Below are 18,280 nucleotides of genomic sequence, written 5' to 3' on the forward strand. Positions count from 1 at the left end.
TGGCGTAGCACTCTACTGAGGATGACATAATGAGACTCTGTCTCAAAGAAAAAAAAAAAAAAAGAAAAACAATGTTCCATAGGTTGCCATGCACAGTAAGATAGAAGGTTGGACAATTAAGTTTGCAGTCTCGTCCTAGAAAAAGAACTACATCCTTCATTGCTGAATATCACTATGCTTACCTTCCAGGTGCCCTGATAGGGGAGCAATTTTGGAACTCTATCTTTGGAATGGCCATTGGTGCTGTCATTGTACAAGGTCTGACAATTAAGTCTGCAAACTCATTCTAGAAAAAGCGCTGTACACCTTGCTGCTGAATATCACTACGGTCACCAAATGGCCAGGGGGAGTACTCTGAAGGCGACTGTAGTGATACTCAGCAATGAAGTATGTAACACTTTTCTAGGACAAACTCATGAAATTATTTGCCCAATCTCATATAATATGACCCACAATTCTGTCAAAACTGATTGCTTGGAAATATATAAGAGGGCTTTACCACAAAATAAATGACTAACTATAAGCCATAGGCACAATAACATGTAAAAGAAACTATGTAGTTTATTGTTCTATTTTCAAAGAGACATAGAGGAAGCAGTTGAGTTTGGTGGATTTGTACTGTTTAATTTGCGCCTTTTGTTTTTCAGTGGCATGTTTAATACAGCTTTGATTTATTACAGAACTTGATCGTTCCCTACAAATGAGTAAGCTTTTCTTATGACAAGTATTTTGTAAGCATGCAAAGATCATCTATTTTCATTTGTAGCATAATTACCATATATTACTTACTTTGGATCTCTAAATATCATCATCTTCTTCCATCACATTTTTCTGGCAAGTTTTTGTCTTCTTATTAACTTCTTGTTATAAACAAGTGCCATAAAATATAGAAAAATGGAGTTAAAAACGTATGCCACATAGGCGTTTTATTACAATCACTTATACTGTGAAACATGTACAAGACCAGAATAATTCCATTTCCAAAGAAGCCACATAATTTCATTATAACAATATCTGTTGATTTTGAAGTGATAAAATTGATATGATTATGTTTTCATACTACTTTTTGTGTCTGTTAATACAGCTTCCTTCCACTTAAACAAGTATGATGTACAGCCTGCTGGGAGGTGGAGCTATAAACAGGCTGCTAGCAAACACCTTGAGAAGAGAAAAAAGCATATGGGAATACGGATAATAAAACAAGTTGCATTTAGAGAATGGAAAGTAAAATGTACTATTATAATCATTTAGCTGCCCCATCTGTGCAACTTCATTTTCAAACTGTGTAGTCATATGAAAGATTTAAAAATGGGAACTGAATAAAATTTTAAATAATTTTTATGTATGAATCATTGAAAAATTATGCTGATTTTATCCTACTGTGATAGATAAACAGATGTATGTAGAGAGATTTGAAAAGTTTAGGTTAAGGAACAAATGCAAAACAAGGACAAAGAAAGTTACAAATGTCCTCTAGGAAGTCATTGAAAGAGTATCAGGCGTGACTCTCTGGTTTTATCTATCTCTTCAAGAAGAATTTTTATTTTCTATGTCTGTTAGATAATAATGGAATTTCTAAAGGTAACTGTGGTTTCTAGGGAGGTCATTAAATTAACAACATGCTAAGTAACTCCACCTTCTTCCTGTCATCCTACAACCTTGCTTTTATGCATGATCTATCCTTTCAAAAAGAATTTTCAGGTTTAGTTTACTTCATGTCATTTATGTTTTGTAGTAAAAACAAAAAAGACCTGAAGTAGTCATATGCACAGGCATACACATTTATAATGTTAGGATAAAAACATATGCAGTGATATGCAAATTATTGGGAAATATAACTTTCACAAGTATTTAAATCCTAATTGATATTTTCTTAGGTTAAAACTCTGGAATATTTTCAGGGAAAGATTGGTGGAGATGTGATACAACAGTATGTATCTGGTATCTCAAACAAGTCATCATTTTGATGTGAAAATAAAAGAAAGCAATGTCCATAGCTCCGGTTAGTTCATCTTAATCCTTAAGAAACATTATTTCTAGAAAGATGAGTGTATTAAAGGCGCGATTGTATGGGAATGGTATTTTGGAGTTGTTGCCAACGTGTCCCCACCTTTTTGATATTTCAGTAATACCTAGCTTCAGAAAAACGAAGATGCTTAAGTCTAGTTAAACGATGCAGGTGAACCAGACAGTTTGTCTGTCCTTAACCCTTTCTACTTGTGAGGCAGCTGTTCTTTTTTCTGAGCTCTGGAATTCAGAATTTTTTGATAGCTTAGAAATAATCACTTTTTCCACTGGGCTGTCATCTCTCACTGGATTCTTCCTCTGATGTATACACAAGTCAGACTAATAGGAAAACTGCATTTCTGGGTATCGCTGTGTTTGTGAGGGGAGATATTTCATTTGGGGGAGCACTAATGGAATATACCAATTTATAACTAAGGGCAAAAATAAAAGTCTCCATTTACGTGAATTGATGCATTAGTATTTCCAGATGACCCACAGCCTTAGATGGACACATACCCATTAGTGCCTACCCTAAAAATATTATTTCAATAGGCGATTCATAAATGACAATGCACATCTATCAATTACCACGTACATCTATAATGGCTAAAAATCGTGTGTCTTGAATAGAAGCATACACTGATAACGTGTACGGCAAACTTTGTTTAAAACCCTAAATACGATGTCAAGTCCTCTGTCAATGACGGCAGAAGGTTCCAGCGCACTATTTGTTTCATAATCCTGGACCTATCTAGCTGACTCTCCACTTCTCTGCAGCTCAAGTTGCCAGCAAATGCCGAACTGGAGCACGAGCGTCAATCTTTGTTTGCTTAACAGATCCCCCCGCAAAATTTCCCCCGAAACCCCCAGGAGCTGTGGTGATGTCATATCCGTTGTCCAGGTCTCCACACCCCTCTCAGCAGTCTCTCCCTTTATCTTTTTCTTAGGTCAAAACTTTTGAGGTGGGCTGGTTATCTAGCAGCCGGGGAGAGGGCAGACCCGGGCGGCGGGTTGGAGGAACTTCAGCACCTTGGCCAGCGCCCACTGCAGCGCAGCCCTCGCTGCTGAACTCCGGGACTCCAGCTCCGAGGATGCCTGCGGAATGATCGCCCCCCAGGGCGGCTGCCGCTGCTGCCGCCGCTGCTGCTGTTACTGCTGCCGCCGCCGCCGCCGCCGCCTCAGCCTCCACTCTGCTCTGACTGGCAGGCAGAAAGTGCAACTGAGGAGGGAAAGGTCTCTGCAGTGAGAGTGGAGCGGCCACAGCCAAGAGAGTCAAGAGGGAGCGGAAACCCCGATCAGAATGCAGGCGACGTCCAGCCTTCTCAACCTCCTGCTGCTGTCTTTGCTCGCTGGATTAGATCCTTCCAAGGTATGGGCAATGTTTTGACTCTTGTTTGACATAAATGTGCAATATAGAAGAAAACAACCCCAAATGCAAATGCATATGCCCAAAACGGCACTGGAGACAGCTTCTTGGAGCTACCTTGCGGTGCCTGGCGTATCCCTACCGTTTAAAAAAGAACAAGGTGAACTACCGGAGGAACAGCGAGGTCCTCAAGGTAGAGCCCTGCTGTGTGGGGGGAGGGACCAGGAGAAAATGTAACGTGTTCGGGCAGCGGGCAATGCGGCTCCCCGGGGAATTTAGCTAATTCGGTGTCCGACTGCTTCATGCTCTATCCTGAAGTCGGACAAGTAATGCAAAGGAGTTTGCAGTTGAAAGCATGCAATTTAGAAACCTGTATTAGGAGATGGTGAAGCATTTCTTTGTTGAAAGCCGGGAGCGTTTTCCAGCTGATCCTGGTCAATAATACTCCCATCGCAGACGTGCTGCGGTTTGTGTCCAAAACATTTGGGATGCTGCTTGTAACACACGCAGCAGAGAAGCAGAGCTATACTTTCTGCCATGGCTGAGAGGCGTTGGTGAAAAGGGGCTTGTTTTCTTCTTTCTCTTGGTGAAGGAAATTAGGGGGCACTGAGGAAGTTCTCGTTATCAGTGTTAAGAAACAGGAAGTGAGAATCCTGTCAAACCAAACAGGGCATTGGGAAGGGATGAGTTGTCTCATAGCTGTTGAACTCGGAAAATTATCCAGTACTATCAGCTAAAGTGAATGCTAAGCTCCCTTAGTAAAAAGACAGAAAAATATGGAGAAGTGTTTTGAGCAATGTATGGGGAAAGTAGTGATGGCAAGGGGGTAATGTGACAGCTTCATCATTCTAAGAAAATAATAATTATAGGGAGTAAGAGATAAGGCATCGAGGTCAAAAAGATTAAGAGATGCAGTTCATTATTTTACTTATTTAACTTGACAACAGCAATTTGACACTATAGGAAAATGAGACCATGCTATCAAACCAATAAAAAACCATATTTAAAATATTGTGAAGTTATTTTTAAAGCTTATGTCATCTGTGTAGTGTAAAGAAATTAAGATTTTTTTCATAATTAAATAGAACGAAGATGTAACCAAGCATAGTATAATCCTGTGGTTATGGTATTTATGGGCCTAACATAGCATAATAGTGAAAACTTAAAATCATGTCATAGATACTGGTAATTATTTCAATATACTTTCATATGTAGGCAGACCGCAGAAAAATAAAATTATATTATTTTGAAAGCACGGTTGTACTGATGTTGTGATCGTGAGTGCCATTTTAATGATCTTAATAGCACATGTCTGTACTAAGTGGAAGCTTTAAAGCATTTTAAACTTCAGTAAAGGTGTTGATTTTATTTTTTATATCTTTTAAATCATCTTTTAATCTTTTGGCCTCTGCACCCTATAGTGACACATTCTACCTACCACCACTCTCTTTATATGATATTGTCTGAAAGTTTTTAAGCATATTCTATTATATATGTCATTTGAAATATTTTTAGTAAAATACCTTCTAAAAGTGAAGTTAATCATAGAGCTACTGCAGAAAAAGTCACTGACAGGGAGTTTTGTCATTTTTTAAAATGAATTCAGAAATGTAGAGTTTCAGTGACAATTGTGTATAATATGATTAGACTGATATATTTAATGCATGAACATTTTGACTGTTCATAGCCCCTTTTTTCTAAAATTAAACATATAGATGATCTTTTGAGATCAATTTCTCAAATAAACAACCTATGTTTCGCCAATACAAACTTTTTTAGTTGTGATGAGTTTATTTCTCCAAATTCAATGCTATAAAACTTTCAGCTTTCTTCAGAATAAACTGTGGATGGACAATTGAGCTGAAAAATCTAGAAAGGGACTATGTCAACTTTTCAAACTGTCCATGTCAGTTTCTAGATACTGTAGTACAGTATGCAGAGAATAAACGATATTTTGTTCAAAAGATGATACTTTGTTCTATACCACAGGTGATATTACAGAGAAGATTAAATGTTCAGAGTGAGTAGTTTTAACATTGTAAAAAGTTTTTGGACTTGTGGACCAAATATTAATGTATAAAGGTGAATAGAAGCTACTTTTGAATATTTTATCAAACTACTTTGATCACTTGCAGTATTATTATAAATGGCATCATTTTCCTCAAAATAACTGTCAATTAGGTTACCAACTACAAATTTCAGGATTTAAAGTTTGAAAATGAGAAAAAAAATCTGGTGATTTGAAATTAAAATCTTAGGAATATAATATCATTAAAGCCCTAGTTTTTGGAAAAATTAACAATAAAATAAGTGGTGACACTTAAATGAACAGAAATCCTAGCCAATTTTTGCACATGCTAATGTTGTGACCAGTATATGCTATACCGAATAAATTTATTCAAGTATTAAGTTATGTTGTTACTTTATATATATTGCAAATCTATTGTGTATATATGCATATAAATATATATAATCATACATGGATATATAGAAAGTGAGAAAATAGGAGAGCCCTTAAACTGATTGGTTTTCTTAATAGGGAATTTCACATATATTAAACATTGGCTATTTAAATCTTAGAGTGTACTTCTTCTATATTAATTTAACAGAAGACAAAAAGGTTTTTTAACAGTACCAATTCTATTTCATGGGAGACCATTAATGTTTACATTTATAATGGCTTTTTTTTTCTTTCATTGACTGAGGCTTATAGATCATATATGACATTTTATACAGTGTTACGTATCGCCATCTTATGGTAAGATAAGTTACTTGGAAGTCAATTTGGGTTTTAAATTCTTTTAAAAAGTGAAAGCTTCATTGCTCATAGGGGAAACTTACTTTCAGTGTACACTTGCTTTCTTTTCTCTCATTTGATATTTCAGAGAATTGGCAAAATTGGCATTTTCTTTCCACAAAGGAAGGCAATTTGCTGCTAATTAATTATACTTTTTATAGACAGATTGCCAATTTTTTCTCTCAGGAAAATTATTTGAATCATGTGGTCTTAATCAAAGGATAATTAATAAGTTCGAAGTTTCTTTTACAAAAACTCCAGGATGAATCACTTTGCCTATTTTAAGAGACATCAGTTAATTTCATTTGTAATAGAGTGTCTGAATTACAGTCACTATACCAAATAACATGCCATAAGTAAAATCTTAAAAACGGAAAGCTTGTGGGAATATTAGCATTGCTCAGTTTTATAGAGACAGGACTATACGTATGCAGGAAATTCCTGAGGGTGGCTGCTAGATGGCATCTCTGTGCTTTTATACTGAAGGCATTGAGTTCAGTAATGACCTTGATAGTATAAGAGTGGACTTTTTTCTTTTACAAGAAAATTTTTGGCAGATCGTTATTTGAATGTTATACCAGAACGGTAGACTCTGTGAGTCAGAAGCATGAATTTCTTGGCTCTGCAGTGCTGAACTATAAAGATATGAGGATGTAAACATCGCTGTGCAGGCTTCAGGCAGCGTGTTTACACGGGAGCCAGACGCTTGGGGAACAGTAAAAAGAGGTAACATGACCCTATCCACACATCCCACTGCCTAGTCAACTGTAAAGGGGTCACACAGGTAGGATAAATAGATCAACAAAATCTCTAGCAGGAGAGTCCTGCTTGGACTGAGGAAGCATTCACTGTCTTCTTACCTAGGAATATATTAACTTGTCACCATCCTAGCTCACACAACAGACATTAAATATAACAATGATTCAGCAATAATCTCCAACACCGTCCTGGCTTTTTCTGTCCCAAACAATCCAGCTAATTAGAGCTCTTGCTCTAAATGAGACAATTGCTTTAAAGCCAGGAAACCTGATGGGAACTAGGACTATTTCAATAATTATATTGTTGAAGGTTTTGTGATGGGACAGACTATGAGTGCCTTCATGTTTTAGCATTGTTAAAGAAAATAATCAAAGACCTATATTACCTACAATTACCTTTTGTACATAACTCTTGCTAAAGTTCTTGTTGTTACTGTTTTAAACAAGTTTGACAGAAAAGCAAAAACATCAAGCAAAATTGACTGAGGTTATTGTCGGTTTGCTTTAAAACTCACCTTAAAAAATATGTATCTCCTGGGTTGCCTGTGTGCTAGACACATCCTCTATAGCCTACTGAACAAGATCAGCTCAAATTAGAACAGAAAATATGGATCAATGACATTTGGCAAGGACCTGTAATTATGCACTAGTAAACCCCAATATGGTAAAATCTGAAGAGTTCAAGGCAACTTATCTCTGCTTTGAAAGAGCAAACAGCTTCCTGCTCTCAGCTTTTCTCATCCTCCTTAACCTAATTAACTTTTATTCTGGAAAAAGTACATATTCTCTCTCCTGGCAACTTGAAAAGGTTAAAATGACACTGCTTTCCTTCATTTTTTTTCTTTTACAATTCTTATTTCTCATAACTCTGTGAGCTATCTGGTTACTTTCTGTCTGGCTACTGTGATGATCAATACTCTGTTGTGAGGGAAAGCGGAATAGAGTGAGAAACACTGGGGCGAGAATTCAGGGTCCCCCAGTTCTAATTTCTACTTTGGCTACTGCTGATAGCTCTCTATACACCAGATGACTATGGAGAAGCTGTGATTTCAATCCCATACCTGTACAATGAGGGGCCTCAATGTTCTTAAAACTTCTTTGTTAAACCTACAGTGACTCTTTTTAATATATTTGATCACATATCAAAACTAATAAATTCTTTTGTAAGTTCTCATATATAATTTTTTAAACTTCATGAGATTCAAGAATGAGCCTCTCTAGATAATACTATGAAATTTTCATCTACAGCCGTCAGCACCTTTAATTTCCTACCTTCTCTCACACCACTCTTCTTCCTTCCTGTACCAAACACAAGACCCATGTGTGCAGGCATCTGTGCCTTTTCCTGTCAATACTTCGTTTCCCTGAAAAACTCAGATGTCAGCCTAGTAGGACGGAAAGCCAACAGATTTCCTACTTCTGTCATAATTTTATTTTTTGTGTAATGAAAAATTCTCTAGTGAAAAGTAAAAGTGAAAACTTACCTCCCATATAAAAAGAACTGCCAGGAGTACTGAAGAGGTGTGGGAGGCATTCGGAAGAGCTACTTATAAAAGATAGCATGTATTCTGTTGTTGACACTTAAGCAGGCACATCCTTAAAGATTTTATATTTGGCAATTATTTTTAAAACTTCAAATTTTATACTAAGGTGTGTAAAGAAAAAAGAGAGTTGCAACTTTGGAAAAAAAAGTTTGACGTCTGATTCACTTAAGTATTAATTAGCCATCATTTTAATGGAAAAAAAAGTTAATTGTCAGTAGTGAAACAGAGGACAGAGATACAAAATTAGATTGTTCTCTGGGTAGGTTAGGCAAGATTGCAGTGAGTTATTAGGATTATCTGTGCAATTGCGGGTATGTAATTGTGTCATTAAAGCGTTAGAGCAATATCAAAGCTATTTAAACACTGACTACTCTGGTTTAAATCTAAAATCTGATATGGAAATCATGATCCTTGAACATTTTAGTCTACCTAATACTGGTCATCAATCTACTCCATCTATATCACTTATGGATTCAAAATCTTGAATTTTTTGTGAAGCTAACATTATCATGACATTTTAAATACTATTTTTTAAAATTTTGCTTCCTAACTACTACAAAAGCAGAATCTGGACATGAACTTTTAAGAACTGGCTTCAAGTACTAACAGTACAACTTTTCAATAGTCAATTAATCTGCCTGAAGCTCAGTTTTTATAATTATTGAATAATATGACAACAATGGAAGATAAAAATTATTGATGATATTAACATATTTATTCTATTCATACATATTCTATTCTATTTATTCTATTCATATTTATTCTATTCTATACATATTCTATTTTGTTGCAAATTTTTTGTGTGTGTGTGTGTGTGAAAAGTAAATTTATTTCAGGTTAATGTGAACCAGTTCAAAATACTTGATTTTGTTAGGTAGAGTTCCTTTTGTGGTTATGTCCACCACACAAATGGTGTGCCAAACACTCTCACCCCATGCCCATTCAGTGAGAGCTCCCCAACCCCTGCCCCTTCCTCCTCCTGCACTTCCCCTCCCCCCTTTCCCCATCGCCCCCCTCGCCCTGCCCCAGGCTTGAATTGAAATGAGTATTTCTCCAATGTGTGCATGTCTTAGATTGTGCAGATGTGGAGCAAGAGGAACACTTTTATACTGTTTGTAGGACTGCAAACTAACACAACCTCTTTGGAAAAAAGTCTGGAGAATCCTCAAGAAACTCAAACGAGACCTCCCATTTGACCCCACAATCCCACTACTAGGCATCTAGCCAGAAAAAAAAAATCATTTTATCTTAAGGACATTTGCCCTGTATTTGTTTACAGCAGCTTAATTTACAATTGCAAAGACATGGAAATAACTTAAGTGCCTGTCAACTCAGGAATGGATAAACAAATTGTGGCACCTGCACACCATGGAATACTACGCATCCATAAACGTCTATTTTAAAACATAGAATCTATGCAAATATTCCACTGACATCAATCAACCTATAAACAAATCTAAAGTCTATTGTGCACCATATATAGTAAAGATGTATAACAATAAAATGGCCTTCCTCTACTCTTGCTTTTCCCTCTTGTTTGCTTCGCAAAAATGGAAGGTACTGTTTGAAGTTATTGTAGCGTCTGAGAACCAGCCTATCATTTTGGTCAAAACTCCACTTGTCACCTTACAAATTTACACCCTACTTACATTGGAAAAGACACTTCTCCTTAGGAAAAAAGTGTAAGACACAAAGATTGGGTCCATAATTTCAAAGTCAAACCACATCAAGAAAAGAGCTTTTCACTAATCATGAAGGAAAGATCAGAAGGGATGGATATATTTAAACACAGAGTCCACCAAAAAAGAAAACTGGTTTTTCATCCAGCATGCAAAATATGGATTTCTCATGTCTTTGCAAAAAATGCTAATGGGAGAGTAGTTTAAATGCTCTCAAAGATTCAGAAATACTAATAAAGAAGGTAAGAAAAGGTACTTTCTCAGGTTACTCAATCTAAAAATGTTCCAGTCAGAGGGTCATGGAGAAAAGACCACATTTAGGAGCAAAATGTCCCTCTGCCTTTGCTGGTCTTCCTGCTCTTCTCAACAGAAATTTCTACGAAGTCGGTGAAAAGACTCTGACTCTCAATTAGCCACTGTAGTATTTCCACTGGTGTTGCTCATCCAACAAGGTGTTGTCAAGCCTACACTATCTGAGTAACAAACAACTTGATTCTTTCTTTTCTCAATACAATCCGTGTGGGTCATGTAAAAGGTTAAAAAAAAAAGAGGAAAGCAAATGTATAGTATCTAGGATAGACTCTGTTCATGTTCACCTAATATTTAAGAAATGTATTAGTTCTAAAGAAATGCATTATTTCTAAAATGTATAAGTTCTAAGAAATGCATTAGTTCTAAAATATTTGTACACCATACCATAATGAGACCTAATCTATCTTTATTACTTACCACAAGAGGTGGTACATTTGTAGATTGGGGAAATTCAAGATAAAGGAATAGCCTAAGATCATTTCTATCTACAGTGCCAAGTACTGTGAATGACACTAATGCATATAGTAAAAAATGTTACAGTAATGAATAAAAGAGTTCTCTAAGAATATTTAGGTTTTCCGTTGTAAAAACAAGCTATCGTAAAGCGTGTATCACAGAGGGAGCTATGCCTTCTGTTGCTCTTAGACCAAACCTTCGAAGAACATAAATAAATTCAGAGAGAAGATTGTGGGTGCTGTTGAATTCATGGTTTTGCCTCTCCCTGAAAGGTCATTTCCTTTCGTCCATAAGCCAAAATTTTACCTCTATTTCCAGATGTAATTCAAGTATCACTCCTTCCATAAAGTCTTCCTGGAAATTTCTCACACTCTAAAAGGGGGTAATCTTGAAAAACTAAAAACATCTAGAAGAAAAGAATCACATTTTATCTATCTTTCTACATCTTCAGGTGAAGGTACCGTATCTGACACATAGTAGTTGCTCATGAGCCCAGGCTGAATTTGATGTCTTCCCCTCCAGCACACAAATTTGCAAAACACTTAATTTCTAATCGCTCTTTAAAAAAATTGTATTTTCTGTACATTTTCTACTTTCTTAGTTATTGGTGTTTATTTTATTGTATCTCCCTTACTAAATTGGAATGTATTTATTGTATTTGATCTCTTCTAATAAATTTTAGGGTTACATTCTTTGTTTTGGTCATTTTCTTGTTATTTCCTATGTAACAACTAGCACAGTGCCTTATTCAGATAAAATACTTAATAAGTTATTTAATAAGTATTTTTGTGGATTTTTTAAAATTTTCTTTTGTTTTTAAGAGAGCAAAGTTTGAGACTTTTTATCTCAATAGATTTACGGGGTGCAAAATGATGACGTTACATGTATGAATTATATAATGGTGAAGTCAGAGCTTTAGTGCGTCCATTATCCAAATGGTGTACATTGTACCCGATAGGCAAGTTTGGATCCTTCACCTTTCTCATACACTTTCTTCTGATTCTTAAATATCCTTAGTATCACTTTGTATGATCATGTATACCCACTGTTAACTCCCACTCCTAAGTGAGAACATGTCATATTTGTTTACCTGTTACTGAGCTACTTCACTTAGGATAATGGTCTCTAGTTTCATCCAAATTGCTGCAAAAGACGTTACTTCATTCTTTTTTGTGGCTGAGCAGTATTCCATGGTGTATGTGCACGTATATATGGATATATATACATAGATTTATTTATTTCAGTGTGTGTGTGTGTGTGCATGTATATGCAAATCACATTTTCTTTATCTGCACATCAGTTGATGGGCACTCAGGGTGATTCCATATTTTTGCAGCTGTCAGTTGTGCTGCAATAAATACACAAGTGTAGATTTTTTTTGAAGTAATAACTTCTTTTTTCGTTTGAGTAGATACCCAGGGGATTGGGATTGCTCAATTGAATGGTAGGTCTACTTTTAGTTTCTTGAAAAATCACCATATTGTTCACCATATTAGAGGTTGCACTAATTTCCATGCCCATCAACAATGTCTAATCCTTCCTTTTGACCACATCCATGCAACATCTATTGCTTTTTGGTTTTGTAATAATGGCAATTCTGAAAGGAGGAATGTGGTATCCAATTGTGGTTTTAATTTGCATTTCCTTGGTGACTAGCGATTTTGAGCATTTTTCATATGTTTCTTGGCCATTTGTATATTTTATTTTGAAAAAAATTTTATTCATAAATTTTGCTCACTTTTTAATGGATATTTTATTCTTGCTGATTTGTTTGTGTTCCTTACGCATTCTAGATATTAGTCCTTTGTTAGGTGTATGTGAAAAAGTGAGCATATGAAAAATAAGTCAGGACTCACCTATAAACTTTAAATCATTGTTTAAATGAAGTATAAATATAATCTTTGTTTTTGATCCTTTCTTCCGTTCAGGAGGGTCCAAACTTTTTTTCCTCTCTCCTGCACATTGGAAGAATAAGTATTGTCTTGGCCCAATATTAAACATGCAAACACTAACGTAGATGATTAGCAAAAAATGTCCACACATACTTTTCATGATATCTGACAGTATAGATAAACATAATTCCTCACAAAATCAGCTTGTGACCTGCAGACCAGAGTTTGGACACACCTGCTAGGCAATGCATTGGGGCAGGAGAGTAAGACTGATTCTGAAAGCCCTCAAGGGCTGACAATTCAGAAATCAGGTTATTTACCTTGACTAAAGCTGAAAAATTATGTTTCTTTCAATTCTGCAGTAATTCGCTGCCCCACACCACTATCTTTGGTGCTATTTTTGACTTGTCATAGATCTCTGGGATGCTACAACCTTAAGAATCCTGTGATTTACTATCTATGTTTCCTAATGCTTGGTGGCAATGTTAGTGTATCCTCAGATTCCTTATTCCTTACGTAGTTGGTTAATATAACCTCTTGTTCCAAAGTGCCCATTTCATTTGTCTGAACTTATAAGTCTAAACACTATTTATGTGTACATATTATTTTGATTAGTGTGCAATATTTAGTTTTATTTGATAAATTAGTATATCACCTCTATTTCTCCATCTCTTCTAAATGACTGCACTATATTTTAAGAACCAAAAGTATTCTGTTGGAATGGCACCTGTGGCTCAGGGGGTAGGGCACCGGCTCCATATACTGAGGGTGGCGGGTTCAAACCCAGCCCCCACCAAACTGCAACAAAAAAATAGCCAGGCGTTGTGGCCGGCACCTATAGTCCCAGCTACTCAGGAGGCTGAGGCAAGAAAATTGCCTAAGCTCCTGAGCTGGAGGCTGCTGTGAGCTGTGATGCCAGGGCACTTTACTGAGGGTGACAAAGTGAGACTCTGTCTCTTAAAAAAAAAAAGCATTCAGTTGAAATTCTTCTCCTATTAAAGCCATATTGCCTCCATATTTGTACTATGTTGCAATATGAGCATGGTGTCACCATAGAGAGTAATTTTTGATGAAAATATAAGTACAATAGAGTTAGATTTATTTGAATTTTAACCTCTAGATAGTATCAGAAAGAAAATATTTTCCTAATTAACTATTCAGGTTAAAATGATCTAGAAAACTGTCAATAACAAATTTGTTAAACACCACAAATAAATAGCTGTCTAGATAACCCCAAAGGGAGAACATAAATTGAATAGACAATCCTTTTTATTTTTCCAACTAAGTTGAAGGTGATTAAGAAGCATTATCCCATGATGATTTAAATAGCATTACTAGAGGGACCAATTCCAGATGGCAGGATTTCTTCAAACAGAGAATCAGTATTGGAAATGTTGATTCACTGGCACCAAAATGTCACTAGTGAAATATTGGCTTACAAAGATACCATCACTCCTGGTAATGATCTATGTCTACAGCTGCATAGGGAATTGTTTATCTGGAATTAGTACATAGATGAGTATTTTCACACCTACGTAAGTTTTGTGGCATCATGAATATATTTTAGTACATATCATCATAGTACAAAATGAACTGAAATATTATTTGGATCATGAATCACTAAAGACTTTTTATTATAATTTATATAAGGACTCTCTACCCTTTATAAATTGATTCGTACACATAGACAGAGAATAAAATAGATCTTGTTTGATTTCTATATACCTTACACCACTCAAGGAATAAGCAGAAAGAAATGTATAGAGAGTTATGAAGTTGATGCCAAACAGAGAGACAACTGTTGTAATATAATGACCCCAAACGGGGCAGAAGATATTTGAGGGCAAGGAATTAAGTAAATAGAATGAATGTATAATTCATTCATGGTGACCATCATTGGTATCAAAGCATCATGGCTCCCCTGTCAGTCAAAGCAAGAAAAGACTCCCAGTCTAAACAATTGTCCTAAAACAAAAATAGAAATAAAACATCAAGTGATAAAAATAGGACTAAGTTTATAAGTATAGTGGCATAGAGAGGAACACATTCAAATTTAGTTAAAAGAAAAAGAAGAGTTGAGAGGAGGTTTTTGTTTAATAGCAGGGATGGCTGGAAGTGCTTAATGATGATGTGTGCATTTGCCGACATATACTTAAACGGCAGTACAGTTTATCGTTCCCTGCCACTATGACACAACCCCCACATATACGCACACACGCAGAGATTCTATCAATTAATCTGAGACCTGGCTGCTCTTCTATCACTAACTAAAGGCATTCATTTGCAAGACAGGTCTCCTTAGTTGAAATGATTTTTAATATTTCTTAGTAATAAGAAATAGAAAAAAGGAAAAGACATGAAAACATAGTTAAATTTCTTTTCCTTTTCTTATTTACATCTTACCTCTGCAGAGAGAGAAGCAGCAGAATCCTGACTGTGTTTTGTACTTGTACGTAATCACATTGGAAAGGAATTTGTTTGCTTCTCAAGAGACTCAACCTAAGTGACGTTAATTTAGCATATAAGATGGAGATAGAAGCATAGAGAAAGCATACTAAATCAGAGAAAATTATACACTAAGTAAGAAACTGGAAAATTTATTGTGTTGTGGACAGCTTGCTACACTGGGAATTATCACAGAAAAGCTGGAGCCTGACATCAGCTCTGTGACTGTCTCCTTGTATGGACGTGGGCAACTGATTCACGTTTTGTGGTTTCCATTTCTTCATGTACAAGAAGAGCATGTTGAACCACCAGGTGCTCTTTTACTTTGGTAGGTCATCCAAAAATGGAGCACATTAATCTCTCAAAAACGTAGTTCATTATTTTTTTACTCACCTTCCTTCTGCTCTCAAGTTGTTCAAATTAAAATAAAAATCTAAGCTTCCTCTTTTTGATACAAATAAGAATCTATGTCATGGAGACAATCATCCTGATTGAGCTGTGTATGTGTGGTTACAAGCACACTAAACAAATGTGAAAATACATAAGCTGATATACATAAATACACATATAGCATGTGTCTATAGCATTCATTCTGTATCATTCTTTTCATTAGCTTTTATAAATGTAATTGAAATATAAATGAGCAAATGAGATTGGGTTTCTACTATCTTTATCACATGAAATTTAAAAGCAAAGAGACTCTTATAAGGAAATAGGCTTTGTATGAATCTGTATCAAATCTATATAAAAGTCAGGAATCTCCTCTAAAATCTAAAATATAACCAATGTATGTTTATCTAGCCTTTGTCTATTGTTTCTAATACTGAGGAGTTAGATTGTTTTCAAGGGAAAAAATACATATTGACTGTGGTAGACAGAATACTATTCTTCCAAAGATGATTACATTCTAATCCCCAGACCCTGCACATGTATTCCCTTATACAGAGGTTTGAGCTGTGACTGAGTTAAGGAGCTTGAGGTGGAAAGATGTTCCTGGATTTTCTGGGCCTGCCTAATGTAATCAAAATGGTTCTTACAAGGGGAAGACTAGAGGCTCAGAATCAGAAAAAGAGTAATAGATGATAGAAGTAGATATTAGAGAGATATGCCTTTAAGAAAAAAGAAAGAACCTCAGCCAACAGATGCAAGTTGCCTCTTGAAGCTGAAAAACCAAGAAAATTGATTATTTCATGAAGTCTTCAGAAAGGAAAGCAGCCTTGCTAACACTTGATATGCTCGCCAGATTATTTTCAAATCTTTGCCTGCCAGAACTGTAAGTTGATGCCCTTATGTGGTTTTAAATCAAGAGGTTTGTGGTAATTTATTACATAAAAAATAAGGAATTAATACATTGGCTTATATGTATTGATAATTAGTAATTACATCAATAATTGTTTAAAAACAAAAATCTAATTAGCCAAATAATGCTGTAGCCTACGCTTACAAGGATGAAGATTAGAGAGGCTATGGATACGGCATTACAATGTGGTCTAAAAATTATAAAGAAAGATAGAAAATGCGGAAATAAAAATTGCTTGTCAAAGAAAGCTAATTAGATTACACATAGCCCTAACTGAATTGTGTGCTAGTTTTTTGTTTTCCCAGTTGTTGTTTATAAGGTACAAAGTATTTTTGTTGTTCTTCAAATCTCACCCACACTCTAAAAATTTCATCTCTTTGCCATTATAAAACTTTTAAGAGCATTTGATGGCAAATTCTTTTTATTGGTTTGGTAATCTACCTTCTCTGGCAGTGAAAATATAAATAAATAGGCCACCTGGGATTCAGTAAAATGATGGCTCTGATTCTGTCTTCTCCTTCTCCTTGATTTTCGTCGGTCATAATGCTCATCTACCAAAGGTATGGTCGTGTCTTCAGATAAAAACAATTTTGTTTTGAAAACAAATGCATATTACAAAATAAAGAGCTTATGACGACTGCTTAGTGACACTCCATACAATGTAAACAGAATTTCTTCTTTTTAAGGAAAAAAAATTGGTGAGTTTGCTTATTTTATTTTAAATAATGAAGATTTACATTTAGTTTACGGAAAATTAGCAAAGTGAAGAAAATAATTTGTCCAGAAATGAAAGATTCTCAATGAACTGAATCATCACACAAGATAGAGAAGATCATTCATATCCACATTATAATCATTTTTCAACAAGTACTCATGACTGATACTACTCGAGTAGTTAGACATAAGATAATTCTTTTAAAGGCATAGCTGCTATGCTTAAACAGTCCTTGATAATTGCTCCTGGAAGATGCATAGGGGTTTACTAATCATTGCAGTACTGTATAATTTATCCCACAGCAGAGACTCACATAGAACACACGTAGATGGGAACGGGGTTGCCATCTACAGCAGAATTGAGCATGAGAGAAAATTCGCTGGGGTAGGGCATGCTTAAGGAATGATTAACTAGACAATGAAAGGAAGAAAAATATTTTATTAAATGAAGTCACAGAAATGTAAAATAGCAGACAAAGCACTGAAGAGCTTTTTCACGTGACTTGAGTTTTTTAATTCCTAATTATATGGTCATAGCAGGAGAAGCTGGCAGATGAAAAAGAAAGGCAGCAATGGTGGCATTAAAATTATTACCCAAAGGGTCCAAAACTTGACTTATACTAGATTAGAAATGGTTCTGGAATTTAGTTATCCTAACCCCAAACAAAAAAGAGTAAATTAAATAAACAAAACACAATTTAGTTTTATGATTCAATTTTGTCCACAGTAACAAAACCAACATATAAATTATGTATGTCTGTGTATATACACACGAACCCAAGAGAGAGAGAGTGAGTAAGAGAAAGACAGGGAGTGATATTTATTATAAAGAAGTGGCTTATGTGGTTATGGAGGCTGGCAAGTCTCAAGACTTGCACTTGGCCAGCTGGAGACCCAGGAGAGCCACCAGCGCTACTGACATAGGTCTAGTCACTCATGTCTGAACTTCTGCAGGATTGACCCAGAGGAAAAAAGTTTCAATTCAAGTATGAATGTGGAAAAAAACAATA

At 35.6% G+C, this 18,280-nt stretch overlaps 1 protein-coding gene across 2 annotated transcripts in view; it reads left to right on the forward strand.

The window, feature by feature from the left end:
- Positions 1–2,882: 2,882 nt before the first annotated feature.
- OLFM3 (olfactomedin 3) overlaps positions 2,883–18,280 on the forward strand; it is a 203,571-nt gene continuing 188,173 nt past the window's right edge. For both annotated transcript variants that reach the window (XM_003784104.2, XM_003784103.2), the window contains exon 1: positions 2,883–3,376. Coding sequence is in view for 1 of the 2 variants with exons in the window: in XM_003784103.2 (XP_003784151.1) it covers positions 3,308–3,376 (69 nt within the window). In the remaining variant the exon portion in view is untranslated. The remainder of the gene's footprint in view (positions 3,377–18,280) is intronic.

The sequence above is a fragment of the Otolemur garnettii genome, unplaced genomic scaffold (genome assembly GCF_000181295.1).
Source record: "Otolemur garnettii isolate 467f Iridium unplaced genomic scaffold, OtoGar3 scaffold00010, whole genome shotgun sequence".
Taxonomy (NCBI): Eukaryota; Metazoa; Chordata; class Mammalia; order Primates; family Galagidae; genus Otolemur; species Otolemur garnettii.